The 26,324-nt window shown below is 41.5% G+C and overlaps 1 protein-coding gene across 1 annotated transcript; it reads right to left on the minus strand.

Annotated features, from left to right (window-relative positions):
• Positions 1-1,325: 1,325 nt before the first annotated feature.
• RBM17 (RNA binding motif protein 17) lies at positions 1,326-25,750 on the minus strand. The gene is made up of 12 exons (XM_059912152.1): positions 25,627-25,750; positions 18,491-18,628; positions 15,878-15,994; positions 12,935-13,101; positions 12,013-12,110; positions 9,090-9,146; positions 8,002-8,143; positions 5,801-5,952; positions 4,657-4,730; positions 4,062-4,160; positions 2,880-2,952; positions 1,326-2,747 (listed from the first exon to the last, which is right to left on the minus strand). Exons 2-12 carry the CDS (start codon positions 18,611-18,613, stop codon positions 2,644-2,646), a joined length of 1,206 nt encoding a protein of 401 aa, XP_059768135.1. The 5' UTR covers positions 18,614-18,628; positions 25,627-25,750; the 3' UTR covers positions 1,326-2,643.
• Positions 25,751-26,324: the final 574 nt, after the last annotated feature.

Consider the following 26,324-nt stretch of genomic DNA (forward strand, 5'->3'; position numbering starts at 1 on the left):
GTCTGGACCCTAAAGTACAGTAACAGTTTGGCAAAATGTTTTGCCACCAAATAACTAGGTTCATCAATTTTTCACCAACTAACCTAAGACAGTAGGTCCCCCATTCTCCATCTTTTAGGATTTGTCGTTTGCAATTCCAGATATCAACTTTTTTTTATCAGTTCTTGGTTGCAAATGAGAGAATTCACTCTGGCTTGTTTGTAAAAAGATTTTACAAACAAAAACAAAACCTAGGTAGCAAATGGAATCTCCAGACAGGAAGGCCCCAGTCAAGTTTGGAGGCTTTACATGAAGAAAGAAAACTCCCACATCACACCTAGAAATTGCTCCAAAGACTACCCTGCCACACAAGTGGCGCCACCTCAAGACATGCCACTATGGGATAAGGTCTCTGCCACCACCGTCCCAAAGGCTAGACAACGCTGGGCCTACTCTCGCCAGTGTGAGGATAGCTGACGGGAAGAGCCCAGGGCTGAACCCCTGCCCCTGCTGCCAGACAGGCTGGGAAAGCAAGTTCAGAGTCTCTACCTCAGGGAGGCGGTAGAATGCGGGGGAACCCCAAACACAGGAAGGGCTTTCAGATCACAATCGGGCCCAGAATGACAAATGTCTATTACACAGAACCTTTCTAGTTATATTGTAGCTTCATTAATTTTCAATTTACATTGAAAATTTTCCATTGAAGTTACTTTGAATTTTAGTTAATACTGAAAATTAATTTCAAATTTCTCAAGCACTACACTGCAGGAGATTTAAAATTATTCTAATGTTGGAAATTCACTGCAAGTAATGTACTAAGTAATTACTGCAATCATGGATAATTTAATTATTAGAGAGATTGGGGAGAAAGACATTCACTAAGTTGTACCCATGCTAATAAAAATCAAAGTAGTGCAGTCACTTGCATTTCTGTGGTTGATCATGAGAATGTTGGGAAAACCCACCTAAATGCAAATAAACAATGTTATTATAAAGCATAACAATAATAATGCAGGTAACAAAGGGGTTGAAACTTACAGTTTAAAACATTAGGGTTTATACAAATTAAACTAAGCCATCATAACAAATACTTAGCGTGAGCACATTTAGGTACTGGTAAGCCCAAGCCAGGCGCCATCACTGGTATTCCGGAGCTAAGTCCGCAGGTAGACCTGTTCTAGTTTCAGGCTGGCTGTTGATTTCTCACGTCCTACAAAATTCTGTCCAATTATGTAACTCTTTTACCTTATATTCTTTAACCCAAATTTATTTCAGGGCATGTGCACTTTTATTTCAAAAGCAGAGTCTTAATTCACTTTTACTCAGTAAAATAATACCACAAAAGAGAAAATGTTATTCTTTTATTTATGTTAAATAAAAACATGAGAAAATCCTTTTTTAAAAAGGGTCAGAATATTCCTTATGTCTCCAAACCAAGTCCATGGATGCAAAGAAATGCTGAGTACTTTCCTCCCCCGCAGGGTCACAAGACGCTCTCATGTCGTAAAGACCTAAAGAGACAACACAGGCGCACGTCCCGCAGCTGCCGCTTCAGGTAAGTCACATGCAACATTTGGGCAAGCAAGGAACAGAACACAGGCACAAGTATATTCTGGAAACACTTCCTGCTCTGGCCAATGAACCGTAGTGCCAAACATTTTTATCTGTTTTGTTTTGGGCCCTGCTAAATGTTTGAGCCACATACACCACTGCACTTCAATGATACAATTTTTCACAATTCCGTAATTATATTAATCGCCAGTACAGTTTAAGTAGCTGATGTGGCTGAATTTTACACATTTTAAAATTATGTATGAGAACTAACACTACTGCAAATTTTGCCAGTAGAAACGTGACCCCAGGGAACCACCATTTCCAAAACATAATCGGGCACACATTTACAATGTACCTGCGAGGTTTTGAATTAACCGGTCACTTCTGATCTACGCTAAAGACTAGGCTTGAATATCTGAAAACAAAGGCTATATTCATGATTTCTATACCCAAATACCCCTAAATCCATCACAAACTCTATAGTCTGACTTAGCTTAACCGAAAATGATTCATCCAAACAGGTCATGGTAGGCTCACAATTCTTCAACCTTAGTTTAGGTCATAAAGAGTTTTTTCTACGATTGGAGTCAATAAGAAGAATTTCTCTGTTAGAGAAAGCAGAAATTTTCACCTTTGGCAGACTGCCAAGATGATACTTTATTATAGAATTTATGAAGCTACAGTTTAGTAACTTGCAGGTTTTATTAAAATGAATCAAAAAGAAAAAAAAAAAGAAAAGCAAAGGGTAACACAACCCCATATCCCAAAACTTTCTAGATTTTTTTAGTGCAAGAAATGCCGTTATCACTGAAGCACTTGAGAATTATCATGAAATCCTAGCAAAAAATGTAATCACCTCAGAAGTGGTAATAAAAAAGAGAAACAACCAGAGAGGCACACAGATTGTTTTTTTGTTTGTTTTTTTTAAAGGATTTTTATACTATATTAAAAAACCACAAAATAAAAAAGGGATCAGTCAACATATATCTTAGAAGTCCTTCCAGAGTCTCTGTACCCACAGCCATGCAGGCTGCCTGTCGCCTTGCTCTCTGCTCAGTCTGCGGCTCGTTGAAGGATCGTTGGAGATGACTCAGGCTCTAGTTCTTACAATCACACTTGTTCTGCCAAATCCAAGACCCTGAATTTATCCAAATTGTAGAAACATGCTTTGACCACCCGTCCACCAAAATACCTCCCATTCAGATCAACAACAGCTAAAAGGCAAACAAAAAGACAGTCAGTTAAGGCAGGTATTCCAGTAGACATTACAAGAACATGTTTTAATTACACAGATTAAGATCACAAATTCAACTTTTTAATTCTTTATAGTTAGCTGTACAACTTACCTTTAATCGCTGATTCAACCCTCTCAAATTCTAAAAATATTCGTACTGCTTCATCATCAGGGGCACCAGGAATCTGGAAAAGAAATGAAAGTATAGTAGGTAAAGATATCATCGGAGATAACACTGAATGTGAGTTTTCTCCCATAAATGATTTTTATCAGAGTAAGTATTCCAATTATCATCATATACAGATAAGCAATGGTCAAATACCAAGGAAATAAGTATAATTCATTCATCATCAAAATCTGCTGAAGGTCCGTTTATGACAGGTCTTGTGTTAAGTGCTGGAACACACAGCCAAGCAGGACCTTTGGAGGTCCTATGCCATCTGACACATAAACAAATAATTACGCAGTCAACAGACAGCAACATGATATGGAGGAGAAGCTGAAGTGAGCAGAAATTAAGGTAAAAAGATCTGTATGCTAACCGTCTCTCGTATGAGGCTAAGCTCCTTGGTGGAGCTTTCTAGGCCCCGCTTACATAGCCCCACTGCCACTGTATAAGCGCGGCTCCTGCTAACCCCCACCACGCCCAACCACTCCATTTTGCAGCCCTCCTCAGTCTCCCAGAAGCCGCGACCCTAGTCTGAACACCCGTTCTCTCCTACCCAAATCCTACCCACTCATTCCAAAGCTTCGCTCACATCTGATACTGTTCACAAAGCCTCCTCTAACTATTTTGTGTGGATCTAATCCTTCTCTCACCTCCTGTACTTATAAGTCAACATTACAGAATCTAGCAACTGAATGTTCTCTAATTTCACATGTTTGTTTTGTTGTTTCTTCAACTGAACGTTATCACCAAGAGCACAGAATGTGTTTCCCCACCCACAAGGCTCTCAGTGCAGTACTGGGTGTGTGGGAGGCACTAAGAAAACACCTGCCAAATGAGTGAGACCAGAGGCACGTCCAAGTCACTAAACTACTGAGCACACGGTCATCAAGTCTAAACCTCAGTCACAAAATGAAATGTTTCTTCACCAAATAAAATTTGAAGTCCTTCTTGTGTTTATGTTTGAAATTGTAATAACTGAGTAAAAGCAGTGTAACTAACCAACATCTGTCACCTTCTATAGTATGACAATATGTTACTTACAGCACACTCTGTCTCTATAGAAAATGTTTTGTAGTCTATCAATTGTAACTTGGGTTTATAAACATCAAAAGAAACCCCTCTTACTTCAAATATCACACATTTTCCAACTTTGCCATATTTTTCACACTCTTCCTTGGTTTCAACTTCCAAGTCTTCATCTACCTCTCCTGCACCAACCATGTTCTATAAACAAAAATAAATACATAAATTCCATTGTAAAGTATAATTTACAAATATTTAAAAGGGATGTATAAATAGCTTCTTTCCATGATGGCAAACGTTCCTAATCCCAAATGACACGAAGAAAATTTTCATCCCTGAAACACCCCAAAGTTGGTATTAAAACATATATAAGAAATAAAAATATACATTAAGCTTCATAAAGAGTTATAAGAGCAACTGTGCAAGCATCAAAATATATAAACCAAGTTGAACTTCTAACAATTTCAAATATTTTAAAGTAATCACTCACTGTAGTCTTACATACTGTGTTTGGCGAAGAAGCATTAGTGAAACAGGAATCTAAAAATCAGTCTTATATGGAGTCTATCCAAAAGTGTCATTTTCAGTTTGCTTTAACTGTTCTGTCATCAGGGGGGCTGCAAGCATGCAGGGACAGGTCAAGGTGGAGTGACACAATTCAAAGAGAGCAAACAGGTTTCCTCCTTCTGCGTCTTACCCTTAGTAGGACCACTTTAGTAGGACACTTAAGTATTTCAGTTAATGGATTTGAATCCGACTTCTTGGCTGCATCTGTAAGAAAACATCATCAGACATAGACATGTTACAGCACTGAGTCCAAGTTACAATGAATAATTTAATTTCAATAGCAATCCCCACTATCTATGTCCTAGAGCCATCTATAAGCATCCACAGAGTCTCTCAGCAAAAATGCAGCCTTATCTGGCCTGGCAGAAGGCATCACTTCGCTTTGGTATAATTTTTACCATAATTTCTAGAACTTTTTAATATCCCCAACTACCTGCATTTTTGCTCAGCTCACTTCCTAAAGGGCTCACAGAGCACAGTGGTCACGACCCTCAGAGGTGAGTCTTGGCTCAGGCGGTGGCCGAAGGTCCCCAGCCCAGTGTAACGAGCTGTTAACTAGCCAGCCCCTAGCTGACCAATTTCAGACACTCCCACAAAGCCGGGCGACTGCTGGTTTTTGGTTCTAGCCTGTGAGGCTCACTGCTGCTTCCTAAAGCTGTGCGTCGACAGGGCTCCCAGAAAAGTTCTCTCCCTTCTTTAGGAAAAGGTGTTCAGCTAAGCTGACTCAAAACCACTCAGTTCTCCTTAAAATGCTAAGTCATGTTTGACTCATTCCGATACGCCCTCACTACAGAACAGACTGTAACAATCAAATGAAAATAAAACACCAAGGAGGCATCACCTACCAGTAGACTGCAAAATAACATTAGTCTCACAGAGCGATCAGTCAGTAAGAAAATTAGGATGAAAGGGCAGAAAAAAGAAAAGAGCAGAGAACCCTTACAGGATGGAGATGTAGCAGACAGAATCACCGATATACTGTGTATGGCTCTGTCTTGCTATAAAAACATAACTATGGTTTTATCAATGTAACAAGGCTCTTTGCTAGTAGAAGCAGGCATGACATGATTTTCTGGAGTCCTATTCATTTCTGCCAAAGTCTCTTGTCTTCTTTTTCTTCCATGGGCGTTCCTATCTCTCTGTCTGTTCTGAACTATTTGTAAAAACGGGCCTCAGGATTCAGTTTCCACAACGCAGAGCTGGAATGCATCACAATCAGGTTGGCCTGCCTCCACCCTGCTCACCCCCAGGGACCCGCTCAAGGGGAGGCCCACCTTTCTCAGTGGCGTCGCCCACGATGATCTTGCCTCCCCGCTTGCTGGTCTTCTCCACTGACAGCGCTGTGCTCAAGCCCTGCTCGTGCTTCCCAAGACCCTGGCCTTCCCGGAAGCCGTACTTCTGCATGATTTTATGTGCTACTGTGCCACTGTGGGGAGGAAAAAGAGAAAAGTCCTTGCACTCAACGTCATCAGCTACAGCATAAATTGGATTTTACATCACAGTAATCTCCTTCTGGAAAGAGAGAGTGTAAATTCCACAAGGGCTTCCATGAGGCCACATATAATTACCAACGGGCCATGAGATGGAAGCCGTGGAATGTTCAGGAGAAAGATAAAAAGTGAATGCTGAAATCCTGGGCATCCTGAGATTACCCCTGAGATGAGGGAAACACTAGTTCCCCTAGTGAGATTTCCCCAGGGCCTGTTAGAAAACACTAGACTTCCTGTGTGCTCCAGTATCTGCTCTGCTACAGGGCTCATAACCAGTTTATTTTAAAGTGAGCCTGTCAAAAAATAAATATGGTTTCACATAATGAAGATGATTGCATTTTTCTAAATAGTACAGCAGAGTTTCCAATGACTGACTTCATACATGAAAGGACACTTAGGGACCATCTATTTCAGAGCTGGAAATGAAGAAACTGAGGCCCAGATGGGCTGATGAGCTTAAGGCTAATTGAAAGCAAAGCAAGACACCACATGAGAATTATTTCTGTAGGAGTTAATGGCAGGATTGAAAGTGTAACCCACCACTCCGGATTCTCAGTCCACTGCTCTTTCTCTAATCCCATGACAGTTTTCAAACTGCACCGTGAGGAGCCTCATGGGTCTCAAGGGTGCCCCCCATTGACCACTGCTACTTAGGGCTTAAATCACAAAACCCTGCTTCAACCAGAACTGTACCTACAGTATTTCATGTATGTAATTTCCTTAAATATTTCATTTGAACAAGCTGTTCTAGGGCTAAAAAGAAAAGACTGAAAACTGATGAACTGTACTACACTGTATCTTCCTTAGGCATAAAGATTTAATTCCTGTTTAAAGGGGATTCAGCAAAAAGTCAGTTCTTACCAGCAAAAGGTCAATTTTTTCATTAGCAGAAAAAACCAAACAAAACCACCCCAATGGCTTCACATCTGTCCCCCTCCAGCATACACTCTAGGGCAGCCTTTCTGCAATGAGGGAAATGTTCTCCATCTGCACTGCCCAGTACGGTAGCTGTTAGCCTGGTGAGCACTTGAGACTAGTGTGACTAAAGAAATACATGTTAAATTCTATTCACTTTCAACTAATTTAACAGCCACGTGTGGCTATTAGCTACCACAGAGAACAGCACAGGTCTAGAAGATGGACACAAGATGAGAAACTCCAAATCCTCCTGCAGTGTGCAAACCCTATGGTGGAGGACCCATCTCCTCCAACTCTGACTAGCCCAGCTCCGAGGACACTAAGAATCAAAGCACCTGCACACAGGTGAGGGCAGACCAGTGTCACTACTACAGTCACAGCACTGCCACCAGAGGCAGTCCTTCTAGAGGACACAGAACAAAGGCCTTAGTGCAACGCTGCTTCACCTGACAACCCCTCAGAGCACGAGGAACAGAGTAAACCACATAAAACACTCTTTTAACCAAAACACATGCCAAATCCAGTGAGACTTAAAATCCACAAGCCCCATCTGAAAGTCAACCTTAAAACTGATTTTCATACGCCAACAAATTTCTAATTATAGTTAGAACGACTGAGAGTCTTTAGACCAAAGGTATAGAACCATGACCTTAAAGCAAAGGTCATTTTATCAAAAAAAAAAAGATGTCATTCATCTTTTGGACATAGCGTAAGTCAGCTCTAATTCATATGACCTATTTGCAAATGTTATGAAAACAAATATAATGATCACAAACTATTCCTAACTAGAGAATATAATGTTCAGCATCTAAATCTTTCAAAATTTCCATGAGACAGCTTTATGTTTTGTACAAAACCTAACAGTACATGCCGGGATACCCTCCATGTGACTTGAACCCTGATCCTCAAGAAGGAGGCTGCGTGACCGAGCACACTGAGCATCTCCCCATAAACCCAAAAAAGGCCCCATCCCAAAACATGCTGCACCTACTGGAAGGGCTGACAGTGCCTCCCGTTCGGCCCCGCCCTCCCTGCACCTGCCGAGGTGAGAGCACCCGGACCATTACCCCATGTTGGCGAGGAAGGAGTTGCCGGGGCCAGTTGGGGATCTGGGTCTGTCTTGTTCCTCGTACACTGGGGGAGGGATAGCAGCTTTGGAAGACTGTGAGCGAGGTCGTGAATCCTCTTCATAAGGAAAGTCTCGGGGTACTGTTGGATGAAAATAAAATAGGCTTACCAAAATGCGACAAAACAATTCTGAACTGCACTTGGACCTTCTGTATGTTCCAGTAGATCTGATCAACCCCTCTTTTGACTCCCATAGCATCCTGTGTACCTGTCTTAAGACGCTCATCTTACGACCTTATTACCCTGGCAGACAATAAAGGTCTTTGAGGTTAGGGACCATATGCCAGTTCAGTGATTTGTAACCCTAGCTACACATTAGAATCAACAAGGAAGCTTGTTGATCCAGATGCTTGGGTCCCACTCCCAGAGACTGGTTTCAACTGGGGTTTATGGTTCGTCAGGTATTTTCACACAAAAGGTATTTAACAATTTTTTAATTACCTTCTTTATAAAAAGGTAACATTCATGGTGCAACAGGTATTAAAAAGCACTAGGGATGACTACATTTTCTTGGGATAGTTTAGGTATGGTCCAACCCAGAGGGTAGGAAGATGAGCTTCATGACTCTTCAAAGTCCAACTCCAACCCCAAATTCTAGAACAGATCACTGGGAGAAGACTGTTTTGGCAATCTGAGTAAATGCACACAACCTGTGCACGGACCTAACCCAGGAAGGTGCTGCCACCTTGTGGAGGGTCACAAATTGAACAGCCCCTAGACCACCGAGCACAAAAACTCAGCTACTATTTGTTTTTACCTAACTCCAAATAATGAAATGTTGGAGAAGACAAAATGAATTATTTTTAAAAACAAACAAAAAAAGCATCTCCCAAGAGAAAAACCCATGCCTCAGAGCCTGGTATAAAACTTAAGGGGTGGAAGGGAGCACTTGGCTGAGGGTTAGAGCAAGGACGGGTTTCCAGCCATTTCCCTGCACTCAGGACACCTGGCGGATTCCAGCTACGACTTCCCACAACTGGGTTAAAGATGTGTATCTGAACAGAGAGGGGAAGAAACAGGTACGTACACTCTTTGTCTTTCTCTACAAGAGAAGTGGGTGGTGCAATGGCAGCTCCGCCCATACCTGCAGAAACAGAAATTCCACCAATTAAAGGAGGGAAAGCGTTTCAGATGCCGGATCCTCAGGAATGTGACACACGCCACCTGCCACATCACACCACCCTCCAAAGAAAGAAGCAAGAAGGGATGCTACTCCATCCCTCCCACTAACATCTGAAGACTTCAGTATCTGAATCCAGGATTAAAAATACAGAAGTAGGTATCACTGCTTCCATTTTCCAGATGAGAAAATGATCGCGGGAGAGTGAACAGGCAGAGACAGAATGAAACCCAGCTCCCTGTGAGGCCAGAGCATCCCCCACAAGACAGCACCCTTCTTTCCAGGATGCAGACCACTGGGACTGAACACCTAGTTGGAAGTGTCAGTACTTCTGGTTACAATCTGTTTTGTGTTGTCACCATTCCTGCTCATGTTTCCTGGACAGAGAATGGTGGACACGAACAAACCAAAGTAGACTCCATTTTCTACCAGACAACCAGAGGGAAAACATGAGCAGAGAACATAAGGAATTTTTCACTAGGGAGAAGTGCTAACATGTGTATTATAACTTAATCATCAATGAACCACTCCTAAAAAATTGATACAATGTAAATTAAAGAAACCAATTACAAAACCATGCTGCACCAGCACACAATGTTTCACAAAAGAAATCCCCCAAAGCCAGTGTATATGCATAATGATTAACAGGCCTAGACTAGAAAAAATACTTACAGAGAAATATGAGCCTTAATAAAACTTCTATGTCTTCTGAAATACCTGTTATCATTTTTCACCGGAGAAATATGAGCCTTAATAAAACTTCTATGTCTTTTGAAATACCTATTATCATTTTTCACCTTGCCACTAAGACCTAAGTGATTATTAACTGATTCTGAAAAGATCAGCTCCAGTGAGTTTAGTATACAAAATTCAGGGTTTACTGAAAATTTGCTACTAATCACGTTAAAATATGACCATCAATATGTTAACAGCAGTACACATAACGGATATTAACACCATTACTTCCCTATTATTAGATTATATCGTTCCTGCTAATGTTCCAAAAAAAAAAAAAAAAAATGTCCTCAGTATTGAAGGCACACCTCCTCACAAAAAAGGGCAGCTCATTTGTAAGCTGGAAAGATGAAACCAAGAAATACTCAACCTATGTATTGGATTCTAAAACAAGTTAATAAATCAGGCATTTGTTGATTAGGAAGATAATGAGTCTGAAATGTTAACATAATGCCTGACACACAGAGCACACTCAAATGTTAACTCCATTCCTCCTTAGAAAAACAACGCAGTGCCTGAGTGTGCTCAGCAGGCAGGAAGCCTTTTTTCAGTTGAGGTATAATTGACATGTAATGTTATATTAGTTTCAGGTGTACAACATAATGATTTGGTATTTGTATATATTGTGAGATGATCACAACAAAAAGTCTAGTTAACATCTGTCACCACATACAGTTACAAAAAGTTTTTCTTGTGTTGAGAACTTTTAGGATCTACTCTCTTAGCCAACTTTCAAATATGCAATTATTTTATCCCCAAAATGTAATGGCCTAAAACAATGAACATTATCTAAAAAAACCCCAAAACTATGCAATTATTTGTATTATTAACATAGTGACCATGCTGTACACTACAATCTCATGATTCATTTTGTAACTGGAAGTTTGTACCTTTTGACCCTCTTCACCCATTTCTCCCAGCTCCCCACAACCCCTGCCTCTGGTAACCACCAATCTGTTTTCTGTATCTATGAGCTTGGTTCTCTGTTGTTGTGCAATAAGTATTCTATAAATTTGTATAATTCATATCTGCATTGAAAGAGTAAGAATTCTAAATTAGTACAGACCCACTCCTTTCCAACTCATTTAGTATTTTAAAGTTTAAACTAAGCCCTGAAAAACCTTGGCTGTACACTGGGAAGACCAAGCTTGCCAAACTGCTGGTCATAAAACAGAGTTCATGTATGTGGAAATACACTCCAGCTTCATGATAACATTCTTCTTAGGTCTCATGTTAAAGGTGACCACATTGCAATGAGGTTTTCAGGTAAAGAAAGATCTTGGTTAGATGCACAATGGACCCGTTTCACACACAACGCTATTCCCACTAATCCACTATAACAGGGGTTATCACAGTTATCTGAGTTGTGTGGTATAAAGTTGTGTGGTGTAAAGGAGGTAATCCATCAGAGTGCTTAGAACAGTGCCTGGTATCTAGGAGACAAGAAGAAGATTTCAATTTCTCATTTAAATCTCAATCTGTCAACCAAAGTGGTGATCTAAATCCAGGAAATCCCAGCAATCAAACATGATGAAGGGAAAATAAGTAGCATTCCATTCTCTCAAGAATGAACACTGCTTAGCTATCTAGTGATCACTGAGAATTTGGCTCTAACACAACTACAATGCTGCTCTTAGAGACCTCTTAGAGATGGAAGAGGTCTTATGAAGCACCTAGTTCAAATGCTTGTCTCCCTGCTCCCCGTACGACACTGAAAGAAACCAGCATCCAGGGAAGCTCAGTCATGCGTGTTAGTGGCAAAGGTTCTGGAAATGAGTGCCTTGACTCTCCATTCAGTGCTGTTCTTAACAGAAATGTAGCTGGATACAGAGAACAGGTTGGTGCGACTGTGCTAAGGGTAAAGACGAGAGTGGCCATGTATTTTAAGGAATGCTCCAAGTGTCCAACAAGTAAATGTTAGAAAGACTATATGTGAAAACACAATGTAAATTTACACTGTCATGCACATGCGGGTTGCTGAGATTCTGGAGAGAAAATTACCCAAATCAGTGTCAGATGAACCATTTATGAAATTGAATATGAAATGGTGGAACTGCACCATGTTTGAAACATAGTATCTGTGTTCATGCCTTACTTCTCTTCCTCCTCTCTCGCTCATAATCTTCATCTTCATCGGAATCTGGATCTGGTCGCCTGGAAAACCCACTAGCTTCATGTCTGTCCTTACGCCTCCTGTGATAAGAGGAAACAAACGTTCACCACGGATGGACCAATTCAGAGATGTGAACTCAAGGACGTCACCTTGACTTTTTTTTTGGGGGGGTGGGGGGCATGCAAACTGGTTAAAGACTAAAGTAGCAAAAGTATGAGAAGTGAGAAAAATCCAGAAGATAAACTGAACAAATTTAAGAGGTATATGAATATAAATAGCAAGAAAAAAGTTTCCTTGATATTTACCTCCTTCAATTTTAAAGCGTATCAACAATAGGCAATAGTTAATTAAATAATTTTGATTCTCTAGAACATGTTTTCACTTCATGAAGTGATTCAATAAATAATAGTATATTAATATTTTATATAACTATTTAACAATTAATACTATTTTTAAAAGAAGAAATGCAAATAAATCCTTGTTGCCCATACTTTCAAAAAACATAAAAGATGTATATGAGTTTTTAAAAACTCCATCTGGCTCAAAAACAGTAAAAGTTAAGAATAACATTTTAAATACTTTAAGTAGTTATGACTCTAGCAGAGTCACAGCATAGGAAAAAACCCTATTATTCAACATCACTTTGTAAGTTACTTCTCCAAGAACTCACCCAAAACATATACTCTAAGTTTTCTGCAACTATATATGAAATTTACTCTGGAGTTTGTTTTCGTGCTGGGATGTAATGACCACACGTTCTTAACAACAACCTGACTCCTCCTGACAACTGCTCAGACCAACCAGGAAACTCACTCAGCCTTACAGACAGCACTAAAGTTCATTCACCAACATCTGAACGACCATTTCAAACGTAGAGCACCTCCACATCCGCGCGAGGCCTTACTTTTCTCTCTCTTCTATTTCCTTCTGTCTTTCCAGCTCCCGCTGTCTCTGTCGCTCCTCTCTTTGGCGCTTCACTACTTTCTCATAATCGTTAGGAAACATGGGATCATATTCATCAGCTAGGGGAATCAAAACTTCTCCTGCAGAAAACCCACTGGGAACCGGGTCCTGAGGAAGGGAAAAATGCCAAAGTAAGTATCATCCTCTGTCCTGGAATTTTATTCACAGAATTAAGGTCAAAAAAATACGAGGGCGGGACTTCCCTGGTGGTCCAGTGGTTAAGACTACACCCTTCCACAGCAGGGGTTGCGGGTTCCATCCCTGGTTGGGGAACTAAGGTCCCACATGCTGTGCAGGGCAGCCAAAAAAAAAAAAAATACGAGGGCTAGGAGGGGCCCTGAAGACCACCTGTCTGCCTCTGCTTTACAGATGAGGGAGCAGATGCCTGAGGAGGTTCAGTGACTTGACGTGGCCACACACCTAGCCTGGGAGCAGCAGACATGACAAAGAATTTCACCTCTCACTTCAGTATTAATTCCATAAACACCCTACAGCACTTCCCTGGAAGTCTTAAACAAGCTGCCACCACCTAAAATTTTAAGCAATAAATTTGATTATTTATAGCAAACACAGAATACTTCTATTTATATATATATATATATATATATATATATATATATATATATATATATCTCTGTGAAAACTTAAAATACGAAACAACTCATGAATAACACATTCTTATAGTCATTTAATAGAATAACTTTAGATTCTGATTACATGGAGACATGACATATTAAGATTTAAAAAAAAAAAAGAAAAAAAAAGGTAAAAAGCATCCTCTTGGGCTTTGTGAAATCCTCTGGACTGCACACCCTCCCCAGGCATCTGCATCTCAGGCCTGAGTCTGCACAGGTGGAGGTAACTCCCTTCACATCCTCATTCATTTTTTAAGGTCCACTAAGTCAGGTTCAGATGACAACATTTTGCATTTCTCTTCTGTACATTTAGAAACTGGGGCTACTCTATGAGAGAAAAAGAGGTAGTAGCCTTAACAAAGAAATCGTAAAAACAAAAGGCAGACAGCACACAGTAAACTAGAAACACACAATGAGAAGGGGGCTTTGCCCTAGGCTCGTGGTCTTTATCTCCATGGTTCTCCTAAGCCCTGACCTACTGCGTGGTCTCACGTTCCTAAACCTCCGTACTTTCTTCTGTTAGTTTTCCTAGCACGATGCCTCCTTATTGTCTATAAAAGTAAGATGCCTTCCCTGGTCTCCGCAGATGCCCCAAGTGAGCACAGGTCAGTGTCCCCGAGCGCCCACTCTGTACCTCTTTCAGGAGGAGCATGCCAACACCGCCAAAGGCAGGAAGGTTGTTTGTAAAATGTACTTTATATATGAACACAAAACGGGCATGATAAAGAGAGCTTATGCTCATCATCAATGGATCTAAATCCAACAATTCCTGGATTACACTGTGCAGTTTGATGTTTTTTCATCATAAAACAAACACTCCATGGTTTCCTTACACCTAAAACTCAAAAAACACTTTGATTTGATGAATAAAAGAAATTAGAAAGTAACTGTAATCACCTCCCAGGCCCTATCACTGGAAATCTTACAAAAATCTATTTAATGCAGGGCTCCCAAAGGGCGGTTATTCATTTGTGTTCACATAAAAGACATTTTAAAAACACGAAAGCACATCAACGACATTTCCTTTCAGTTATTATTAAGATGGGAGAAGCTAACAACGAGCCCCTCGATTTACAGAACACCGCCATCACAAAGTTTCTAACTCAGAGACCAGACTGTCAGCATGAACGTTAGTTTTTTTCATTTCAATATGTGACAGCAAACAACTTTTACTGTATAAACCCTGCTTAAGTTCAACAATGAGCCATCCTTCTTTAAATGCTATAAAGAATAAAGCAGCTTGCTTGATTTTAAAAGCTTGAATGTTAATACCCAATGCTGGGGAGGGTAGGAAAAACCCAAACACTCACATGTTACAAGTGATACTATTTACTGATACAACTCTGCTGGAAACAAGTTGGCGCTAAATAAATTGCCCATAAAAGTGACTGATCTCCTAATGTCACCTCAGGAAATCTATCCTAAGAAAATAATTTTAAATGCGTAGAAAGCACTCTGCAGAGGTGTTCACTAGAGGTCTACTGGTTCTACAGTTAGGAAATAGGTGTGTAAATCACCATACATTCACCTGATGGGAATGCTTTACAATTAAAAATTGGCTATGCAGCAAGAAGGAAAATGCTTGCTGATTAAACTTGGGGGTGATATTATAGGTTCTAGAGCCAACACACAATAACAGAAGATGATTAACCAGTTTTTCATTAGATGTAGCAAGAAAAAATTAGGCAGGGAATTTGTGGGAAAAAATGTTGAATGACTAAGAATCCTCAGAAAATTTCCACTGTGGGGTGGGTGCCTTTCCCTCTTGACAGACTATCAGCCGGCAGGAGCGGGACCAGTTCCTCTGGTCAAGAAACCCCACCAAGAGCTTCACGGCAAACCCACACAGGGGAATACTGTGAAGTCAATAAAATGATCATATGGTCCTATACTTTTTGACACAGATGGACACTCACAATATATTAAGTGAGAAAAGCAAGTCAGAGAACAGAAGGTGGAGAAGGCGAAGGATGGAAAGCTATTCCAAAATACAAAGTTTTTAAATTCTGGAGGGTAGGACCGAAGTCATTTATTTTCCTTTTTGCCTACCTCCAGTTTCTGATTTTTCTATAATTAACTACTGTGTTTTAAACAGATGAATGTTTTAAACTTGATAAAATGAAAGTAAACATTAAATTGAAAATGCTACTGCTTAGAGTGCAAGGCCTACTGAGGTGTGTTCAGAGTGACGTGTAAAGCGCAGCCTGTGGAAAGCAGGAGGCCCACCCAGCTGGGGGTGGGGAGCGTACCTTGAGGCCCGCCGCCACGTGCGGCGGGGTGTCCACGATCTGCCGCTCATCTGAAGAGCCACCTCGCTTCAGGTCGATTACTGGGGCAAGGACCGTACTTTGTTTTGTCCTCTGGCTCTAAAATCATCAAAAAATAAGAAAAGTGTACTGAGGCTTCAAATTAAAAATCATACTGTTTGTAACAAAGCTTTTTTTGGTCTCTGCAACAAACCTTTCAGATATGAGAAAAACAATCTTAACAGCCTTTTAATTCAGTTATTACAATAATCATATACTAGTTTTTTTAGCCCTTTTTTTTTTACAACACAAATTTCCTCCATTTTTGTAAAAGCTTTACAGAAAGTTTGGTCGCTTTTATTTAAATTTGCATATGAAATAATATAAGAAAAAAGCTCTACATTAGATTCTCCGCATTACACTTCAACTAGTGTGGATCTTTCACAAGGAATGGGTATGTTTTTATATCTTGGGCATACACTTGTGGATTAGTATATCTAACCTGTATATCTCTACTATATTTCGACTTCTGCTTTTCTATTTTATCTTCCATTGAACCAAGATTGCCCACTAACTATGTCCACTTATAGTCTAATGGAATTTATGTTATTAAGTATGAGAATTGTTCCTAGGAGTCAGTCACTTTACAAAAGAGAAGACTGAGGCCTTCAAGAATAGAATATATGAAATAGCATTAACATTAGAATGTAAAACCTTATTTATACATCTTATGTCCAAAGCAAAAGTTACATGAAACGAAGAATTTAAAAATTAGACCTACTTAAAAAAAATTAAAACAAAAAAACAAGACTTGGGCTTCCCTGGTGGCACAGTGGTTAAGAATCCACCTGCCAATGCAGGGGACACGGGTTTGAGCCCTGGTCTGGGAAGATCCCACATGCTGCGGAGCAACTAAACCCGTGCACCACAACTACTGAGCCTGCGCTCTAGAGCCCACGAGCCACAACTACTGAGCCTGTGTGCCACAACTACTGAAGCCCACACGCCTAGAGCCCGTGCTCCACAACGAGAGAAGCCACTGCAATGAGAAGCCCGCGCACCACAACAAAGAGAAGCCCCCGCTCGCCACAACTAGAGAAAGCCCACGTACATCAAGGAAGACCCAACACAGCCAAAAATAAATAAATTAATTTAAAAAAAAAAAGACTTGTTCTGTTAATCTTTTCATGTGAGATGAAAGTTTGTTTTAAAAAGACGGAATTCTATCTCTTTAAAAAGAAATAGTACTGGCATAAAAAATTTAAATCTGGTAATGATATATGAAAAAGACAAAAACTCTAATCAACAGAACTGACAAAACCAATTTAAATTTTAAGACAGTGTTTTCTCTACTTGTGGGTATCCTAATCCTAAAAACCTTTTACAATACTGAGAAATCAAATGTAAACATTTTAATATTAATGCTGTATGTAGGGAAGGAAAAGAAAAATAATTCCAACTTTAAAAAAATTTATTGTGTGAATTTTCAAACATTAAGGAGAATGATTAATGAACTCATGTCTCTTTAACCTGGCTTCAACAACTACCAACTCATGGCAAATCTTGTTTCATGTATCCCTGCCTCCCCTGCCAGAGACTGGAGTATTTTAAAGTAAATCCCAGAAATGATATCATCTTATCAGTAAATATTTCATCTTATTGGTAAATATGTATCTCTAAAGCAGTTCTTCTCAACTTCTTTTTTATTATTGCCTCCTCCTTCAAGGAACCTTTTAATACATTTTCTTCTCCACCTATGAAATTTTAATACCACAGATACACTACACACGAGTTTATGTATTCTGTGTATATCTGGCCTTTATACATAAGAAGAGCAGGATTTTTTTCACCCCTTGGAACCAATATTTGCCCCATCTGGAGGGGATACAGCCTCCACTGGGAATCATACTCTAAAACAACAACAAGCAAACCATAAGACCATTCTCATTCCTAAACGTATTTGACAGGAACATTTTAATATCAAATATCCAGTAGACAACTACTTTTTTTTTTTTTTAATGTTTTACCTGGTGAATGATTTCAAGGATGTTGCCAACGCCCAACATTACACAACAGAAACAAAAACAATTACCCCAGACTACAAACCCTGATACGTTCACAACCAACTCCAGCCTTCAGTAACACACATTATCACAGCTCAGTCGTTACCGCAGAGCTTCGTTCTCAAAGTGCTGCTTCCAAACCACCTATAACAAACAGCAGGACTGCCCCCTAAAAATGCAGACTCCCCAGGCCCCAACCCAGAATCAGGATTTACCAGAGTATCAGGTGTTATATAGCCTTTTAACCAAATTCTCAATCTTGGACAACCAAGATTGACAACCTGCATACTGAAGTTTGACAACCAGCATCATTGCTGGAAACCAAGAGTATGTTTTTCCTCATTCTGATTCCCTGAAACAGTTCTATTCCCAGGAGAAGCGAAATTACCGTATTCAACTCCTATTCCTCTCCCTCCCCCCACCCAGCCTCTCCCCTTACAAATGTTGAACCCTACATATTCAACAAAGAGGCAGAGGGGCAGGCTACTCTTAATCCGTAGGAGGCACCTGCCGGTACACCTCTGCTCTCACAGCTGGGCTTAGCTTCTCTTACCTTTGCCTGAGTGAGAGCTGCCTTCTTCACCTGGAGCTGAGACTGCAGAAGTTTGAAGTTTTTGGACCAGCCTTCCGTTTTTGAGTCACTGGTCTCCACTCCCAGGTCGTCGTACAGGGACATCTTCTCAGTTTAATGCTGAAAGGCAAGAGGGGTAGGGGTTAAAGAATGCAAAAATGTAGTGAAGATTTCCAGTCTTCCCATGTTAAAATAACGCAGTATCATGGAACTTCAGAGGTAAGAGGTATCTGAAGAGATCACCTGGTCCAGGAACATTCAGTGACAGAAGCCAACATGCCTGATATCACCAGTCAGCACCCTGACACAAAACGCTACATCCATGTACTATTTTTAAAATAATCGTCTAGAATGAATTTTCCTATATATAAGATCATGTGGTCAAGTAATTCACGAGTGAAATCCTTCTGTTCTATAGAATGAGATAAGATGGAAGTTCTAGATTCAGGGCATTATTAATTACATATATTCAATTTTTTAAAAACTCTATTTTGTGTCAACAGCAAAAAGTAGAAGCCTTACAAAAACACCTATTACAAGGCTGATATAGCACAATTAACTACCTTTTTTTTTTGGTGGTGGTGGGCCGTTATCCTTTTATAAAGAAAAAACCGTAATATACGCCCCCAATTAAGGGGAAAAAACCAGAAATGACCTCACAGATGTGACAGGAAGGTAGAAGGTTAGATCTTATTAATAACCAGGTTTCCTCATATCCCACCAAGTAGAAATCTGTAATCTTTTTTTTTTTTTAATTTACTGGGTTTTTCTAAGGTTTTTATAGTATTATACACTTACATTTAGGTCTACAACCTTTTTTTTTGTTAATTTAACATATGATGTGAGGTAGTGGTCCAATTTCATTCTTTTGTGTGTGGAAATACTGTTGTCCAGCATCGTTTGTTGAAAAGACTTTCTTTCCCTATTCAATTGTCTGGGTACCCTTGTAAGAAATCAATTGACCTTAAATGTGAAGGTTTATCTCTGGACTCTCAATTCTATTCCATTGATCTAGAAGAAATCTGTAATCTTTAATGACACTGATTACAAAGACAGAATCAACAATCTACATGTGAATGATCAATATATACTACCCCTGGCAGAATAGAGGAACACAAGAGGATGACAACAACAAAAACAGCAATAGTTAACACTTACTAAGAGCCTTATCACACACCAAGAGCAGTCCAGGAGGGAAATGGGGACGTCCAGAGAGAAATCTGCCCCAGGTCACAGTGGGAAGACCCATCTCAAACGCAGTCAGAACTCCAGAGCTCATGCTGGTAAATCCTTACTGCCACCTTTAAAACACCTCAACGTTCTGAAACCCACAAAATGGCTCACTTCTCAAAATAAGAAATCAATTTCTTTCTCACAGATGGAAAGAGGAAAAAAATTTTGATTAAAATCCCTAAACTGCAAAGAAATGCTTAACATGGGTAGTTTCTAACATATGGACACATTCCAAAAGTCTGTCAGTTCCCAGGCTCAGACAGCATTTTACCATTGAAACTGTGTTATACAAATCCTGTTTTGCCTGTGTCTGTGTCTCAGGAAGAGAAGGTGATATAGACAGGAAGGGAAATATTTAATTTCCCCCCGGGTCACGTCTGACCCCGGGCAAAACTTCGGTCTGTCTGCTCATTTCTCCACCCTTCTGTGCACGGATTCTAAGACCCCCAGCACCTTGGCCGACCCGCTTCCACTGTGCTTGGGGCGGGGTGAGGGTGGATGCCGCCTCCCTCCCTCAGTATAGCCGTTCCGGTCCTGGGCAGAAGTCAGCCCCGGGCAACTGCAGTCGCCTTCCACAGTGTCTTCCCTTCTTAATATCTGAACCGCAGACTACCTGAAAGCTCTCAGTTTTGATTTCTAAGTGAAAGGCCCCAAGGCAGCACAGAAGTAGGGTGAATAAAAGCAGAGCCCAGGGTACTGGTGGCTGATTGCTCCAATGAGTCACCCAAAAAAAAATCAAGGAATGCCTATACTTTCTCCTCCTCAAGGCTCCTGTGACAACTCACTGGCTCAGGTGACGGCAGCACGGACAGAGAACTTCCTAGAGAGCACATCCCACTGGGAAATGCTCACTGTCTTCAGTGCCAGACAAAGTGAACTTGGCAACACCTTGTCATGTTAAGCTTGAGACAAGTTCAAGTCACTGAAGCTAAATGGAGGAAAATTAATGACTGAAATTTGACCATGTCTCCGAAGTTTTGTAGGGCATGCCCCCGGGGTCCACTTCAGAACCCACTATTTTAATCCACAGTCAGTGTGAACTCCATGAAAACCTACATCAGTCTGTGGAGGTCACTGCTCTACCCCCGGACTAAGACCAATGTCCACCCCAGAGCCGAACAGGCAGTTAGGCCGACTGCAGAGGTAACACTCTATTTGCAACCCCCTCCCAGGCCATGGCTTCAGAAATTCCTTGCCCACAATGACTGTGGAAGACAACTGCACCAAAAAGCTTTAGAGGCTGTCATGTGCTTTTCTCCCAGCCTACCTGGTATTCAAAACTAATCCTTCCTCTCTAGGTAACACATCCTTAAAGTTTCAGTTGAACCTGAAAAACTCAGAGCAACAGCAAAGAAAAACAACGCTGAGTGTCCAGCTTAGTACAGTGGGCCCGTGAATGACGCAGGTTTGAACCGCACAAGTCCACTTACATGCGGCTTTTTTTCCATAGTAAATACTACAGTACCACACCATCCGCGGTTGGTTGAATCCACGGATGTGGAACCGTGGATACAGAGGGCCAACTGTACAGTTATATTTGGATTATCGACTGAGCAGAGGGTGGGTGTCCCTGACCCCTACGTTGCTCAGGGGTCAACTGTAATGTGGCTCTCAAAACACTACTTCAGAAATGACCATGCATCTTTCATCTAACCTAGTTTAATTTTTTGAGACCTCTTCATTCAATTGGTCACCAAACCAAAGCCTAGTAAACAAACTATGGGTTCATTTATCTTTCTTTAATCTTATAAAAGCAAGGTAAGACTGACACATTCTGGGAAACAAATATAAACAACGCATTCTGGGAAATCATAAAGCTAAATTATCAAAATTTGTTTGCAAATCTAACTCCACTTCAATTCTCCCAATATCGCTTAATAAGAAATTTGAGAAATTCATTAAAAAAAGTATTTACAAATAACATTGGTGCCAATGGAAACAGAGTACCCAAATGCCCACTGAAACTATGAAGGATAAAGACTAGCTTATTCACTTTTGCAGCTCCAATTTCTGGCACAGAGAAGGCATTTAATAAACACTTTTGAAATATTAATAATTAAGTAAATTCTATTTGGCCACATGAATCAGCAGTGAAACTACACAATGCCCACAGGCTCCACGAGAAAGTAAAGAGCAGGCAAAAGGTTCTGGAGGTGGATGGTGGCAATAGTCGCACAATGGTACCATGCACTTAAAAATGGCAAATTTTATGTTATGTATATTTCACCACAATAAAAATTAAAAGAAAAAAAAGAATAGGTAAAAGGGAGGGGAGAAGCAGCACTGGGGGAGAAGGTGTGAGGTAACAGGCTGCTGGACATATCCCTGCCAGAAGAGTAAACATTGATGGAAACATTTTCCCAATTTCAGGGTTACAAAATCAAGCAGCGCAGAGGCTCTCTACCTCCAGCAGAGTCCTTCTGGCTAAGAACCCAGTACTTAACAATGTCATCGGTGCTGGTGAGGTTTCACGAGACTGCACTTCCTCCGACTCCAGTCTACACTGAAGGTGGCTGTTGACAATTCCACCTGATTCTCCTCGCTCTGCAAGCTTTGGAAGTCATTGTGCAGCAAAATCTCATGTTCCTTAAAAGTTCCTTGTTTCTGGTCTCAAAACCTTCGAAAACACACTTTAAATATTAGAAACTGATGTCATCTCACCAGCATATCTGCTAGTTTTCTTTAACTCGGAGCTTATAAATCAGATCTCCGCATCCCAGTAAATGCAAAAGAGCTTTCTTCACTTTTCTCCTTCTCACTGATCTTCAAATTCACAGAAGTGGATTAACCACAGCAACGACACACTTCTGTGGACTGCTTCAACTAATTACTATAATGCTACAAGCACCAGTGAATTCACCACCCAAAACAAGAGACAGGATCTGGACAAGAAACCACACTCAACCCACATGGCCCCCATCCCATTCCACCCAAGTGATCTCCCGGGCCCAGGGGTGAGCAGCAACCTGAACCCCATTCTCATTAATTCCATGCTTTCCTCCTTTTATATAATCTTATTGACACAGCTTATTCCATCTATTCCTTAAAAGGTGTGTATATCTTTATTTTAGTTGCCTTAAGCACTTGTAAATATATCACAGTCGATTCATTCATTCTCTCCACTGCAAACACTGAAATGTAACAAGTGCACTAACAAGACTCTGTTAGGACCTGAACTTAACCTCATTAATGCTGAGATGCCTTTCAGATGATATAACACATTTATTTCATGAAGTATGGTGCCAAGTAATAAAAACGTAGCACTTTCTAACATTTGGATATACCTTAAGAAGCCAGGATCAAATGCAAATACAAACAGGTGATTTTTATAACTTCTTTAAAATACCTTCTCACTATTTACTTCTTTATCATGGTAACACCATCCTTTGATCAACAAATCTTCCATGTATGCTTTTTTTTTTTCTTAAAAAGAAACATGGTAAACACAGTCTGCCAGAATAATGATGACTTTTCAAGATTCTACCTAAGCTGGCAAAGTATTTTTTAAAACACGTGCAACTGGCAGAAAAAGAACATGGAAGACGTCGTCTCAGAAGCATCCCACCTACTCGTCTTTCAAGTGCATCTCAAGCCTTTGGTGACTACGACCCCCACATAAAACCAACTACCCCCCGAACACACTCAGATCATGTTATGCTGTCCACTGGGTGACACATCTATCTCTTACTATATCATAAATCCCTTAAAGGTAAGGGCTGTTTCTGTTTTCATCTTTATATCTCTAACTGAGCACCATGTTTGGAACATTATAAGTGACTTACAAATATTTTCTAAATATATCAGAGTGGACAGAAGATATTAATGCACCTACTGAAATCATATTATTATGAAACAGTAAGATCAGCCCTTTAAGGACATAACTTGTGGTAAGCAGGATATGAGATAAGCATGGTAAATTGTACACCATAACTAATGGGAGAAAAACTACTCCCACCATACAACTAATAATGAGTCAAGGTCTGAGCTCTGAGCACCTAAAGAAGCAGGCTTGGTAAGAAAAGACCTTTTTATCACTAAATAGATATTTGTGTATCACAAATTAAAAACGAAGTTTAAAGAATATGCGAAGTACTGTACATACAGACAGAAAGGAACAGGAAGGGAACTATAAGGGGCAGTGCCTGTTGATGTCCACAAAAAACACAGGTAATAAAAGGCATCTGCTTTGTGTGTAAGATTTATGACTTTTTAAAGAATTTTTTAAATGTTTCCCTGTACCTCCACCTCTGACACCCTTGTCATAGTTCAGTATTCCCATCCATTCTCATAGAGTCTATCATTACCGAAGCACCATAGGCTGGAGGGTATTGCAAACAAAGTCCACGAGTCACCTGTAACTTAAGTGTATCAGAGAACGTCCTTCGCTATTTCCTATTATGAAAGACTTGGGGAATGAATACCAGCCCTGGATCATCTGCTCCTTACAGGTAATTTAAAACAAGCCAGGTAAAAAGAAATCCACTTTATAAAGTTACTTTTGGGAACGCACAATTCTCCAGATTCCTATTTTCCATAAAGGCTATCTTTATCCGTCACGGAACTCCACGATCAGAACAGCTCAGAGGGCCAACACCTCTGTGACACCTTGTTATATTTCTAACTCACAACCTACTCTCTATTGTAAACTGTACAGCAGGCAGCACACTTCTTAATAAAGTTCTAAAAATAACTCTCTCAGTTTAAGTTACTAATGTAATACTCTATATTCCCTAAATATCCTTACTATAGTCAAAACGTCTGTGGCGTTTACCCCATAAAATTGTGGAAACTGAGTTGCAGCCTTTAAAGACTCCACCTGTTGCAAGGACACACAGTCCTCACCTACATGAGAATGTGCGGAATTTTGCTCTCATCCAGAATATCCTACTTTCCACCCATCTGCCTGCCTCTAGCAATAAGTACCTCCCATGTTTCTCCTTTACTGACTTCTCAAAGAACCTTATTGATCTGACCTGACTACCCCTCTTCACACCTCTGCCTTTCCTGCAGTTTCCAGAATGCACTAAGGTGCCTCACCTCTGGTATCTTTACATTTATTTCCTTCCTCTGCAGGAAACATTTCCCTCATCTTGCACATCTAACAAAACACCCCAAGACTCAGTTTCAAGCCTCACTCCTTTTTGGAAGGCTTTCCAGACCCCACTCCGGTCAATCGGATCAACCCAGGCGTGGCTTTTTATGCTGTTTCCCCGGAAACTAAACTCACAGAGCGTGGGGACAGAATCTTATGAATCTTGCATCCGCTGTTACTAACACATGGTCTGGGCGAAAAGAGATGCTCAAAAAAAAAAAAAAAAAAATGCTGGGTGATTGGACATCGAAGCTAAAATACCGCTTTAAAAGGACAAGGACCGAGGTAGTGCCAGAGTCACGTCTTCCTCCACCCTTCCAGGTAAACCCCCGTCCCTGACAGAAGTCCACACCTGATTCCCCGTTCTGCAGCCTCAGAAGGAAAAGATTCCTTCCTTTGCACCCCCAGCCACAGGTGACCCAGGCATGCCTACGGGGTCCAGAGGCCCAGGAACTTTTCCCAAAACACTACCGACGGTGGGGAGGAAAAGCCGCCCTCAGGTCCAGAAGAGATGTGGACAAACGGGAAAGAAGAATGGAAGACTAGGAATGCGAAGGCCCGGCGACCCGAGGCAAATAAAGGAGCGGCGAGGCGCGAAGGGAGACACGGAGGGTCGGCCGGGGCCGGGCCGCCTGATGCGAAGGCACCGGCGGCTCGGGGACGGCCCGGGACACCAGCCCCTAGCGGCGCGGCCTAAAGCCGCGGCGTCGCGTCCAGCGCCGCCCGGGGAGGCGCACCCGCCCCGGTCCCCGCCCGCCCACCCACCTTCCGGCCCGCCCAGGGCGCCTCTTACCCGGCCCGCCCGGCCGACGCTCCCGGGCCGCGGCGGCGCACAGGCTCCGAGGCGCCGCGGACTCCGCGGGCTGGGCGCTCGGCTTCAGCCCCCGACGGCCGGACCTCTCCGGCGCCAACCCCTACGCAGAGCCCGCGGGGCGCGCGGCGGCGCGGAATCACGGCGCGTGCGGCCGGGAGAGAGGCGCGTTGCTCCTGCGCCGAGGACGCCCCGCTGTTGCGCGCCCCCTGCCGGCCGGAGGACCGCGCCTGCACCGCCCCCGCGCCCGCACCGCCCCTGCGCCCGCGTCCTTCTCTCCCGCCAACAGGTGTCGCGGTGGCGCAAGGTTGCGACATTTCAGACTCGGGGAAGCCTAGCAGTGACCGCAGATGGGGAGGAGGAGGACTGGTGCAGGGCTGCAAAGGTCCAGTTCAGAACCATTCATCAGTGTGCACAAAGCTGAAGATAAATCACAGTAGGAGAGATGAATGGGGAAACGGCTGCAGAAGAAACGGCCAGGAGCGCTGAATTAAGTGTAGGACTAAGGAAACCATGGATATGAAGTTAGGGTTACAGGAAAGACGTACATGATATAAAGCCTCACAATTCAAGAATGATATGAGAAAAGTTGGGAGGAAGGAGAAAATGGGATTCCGTGTCAATATGATTTTCACATCTATATTTGAAACCATATACGACCCCTGTGTCCCTGTCCTTTG

The sequence above is a fragment of the Balaenoptera ricei genome, chromosome 2 (genome assembly GCF_028023285.1).
Source record: "Balaenoptera ricei isolate mBalRic1 chromosome 2, mBalRic1.hap2, whole genome shotgun sequence".
Taxonomy (NCBI): domain Eukaryota; kingdom Metazoa; phylum Chordata; class Mammalia; order Artiodactyla; family Balaenopteridae; genus Balaenoptera; species Balaenoptera ricei.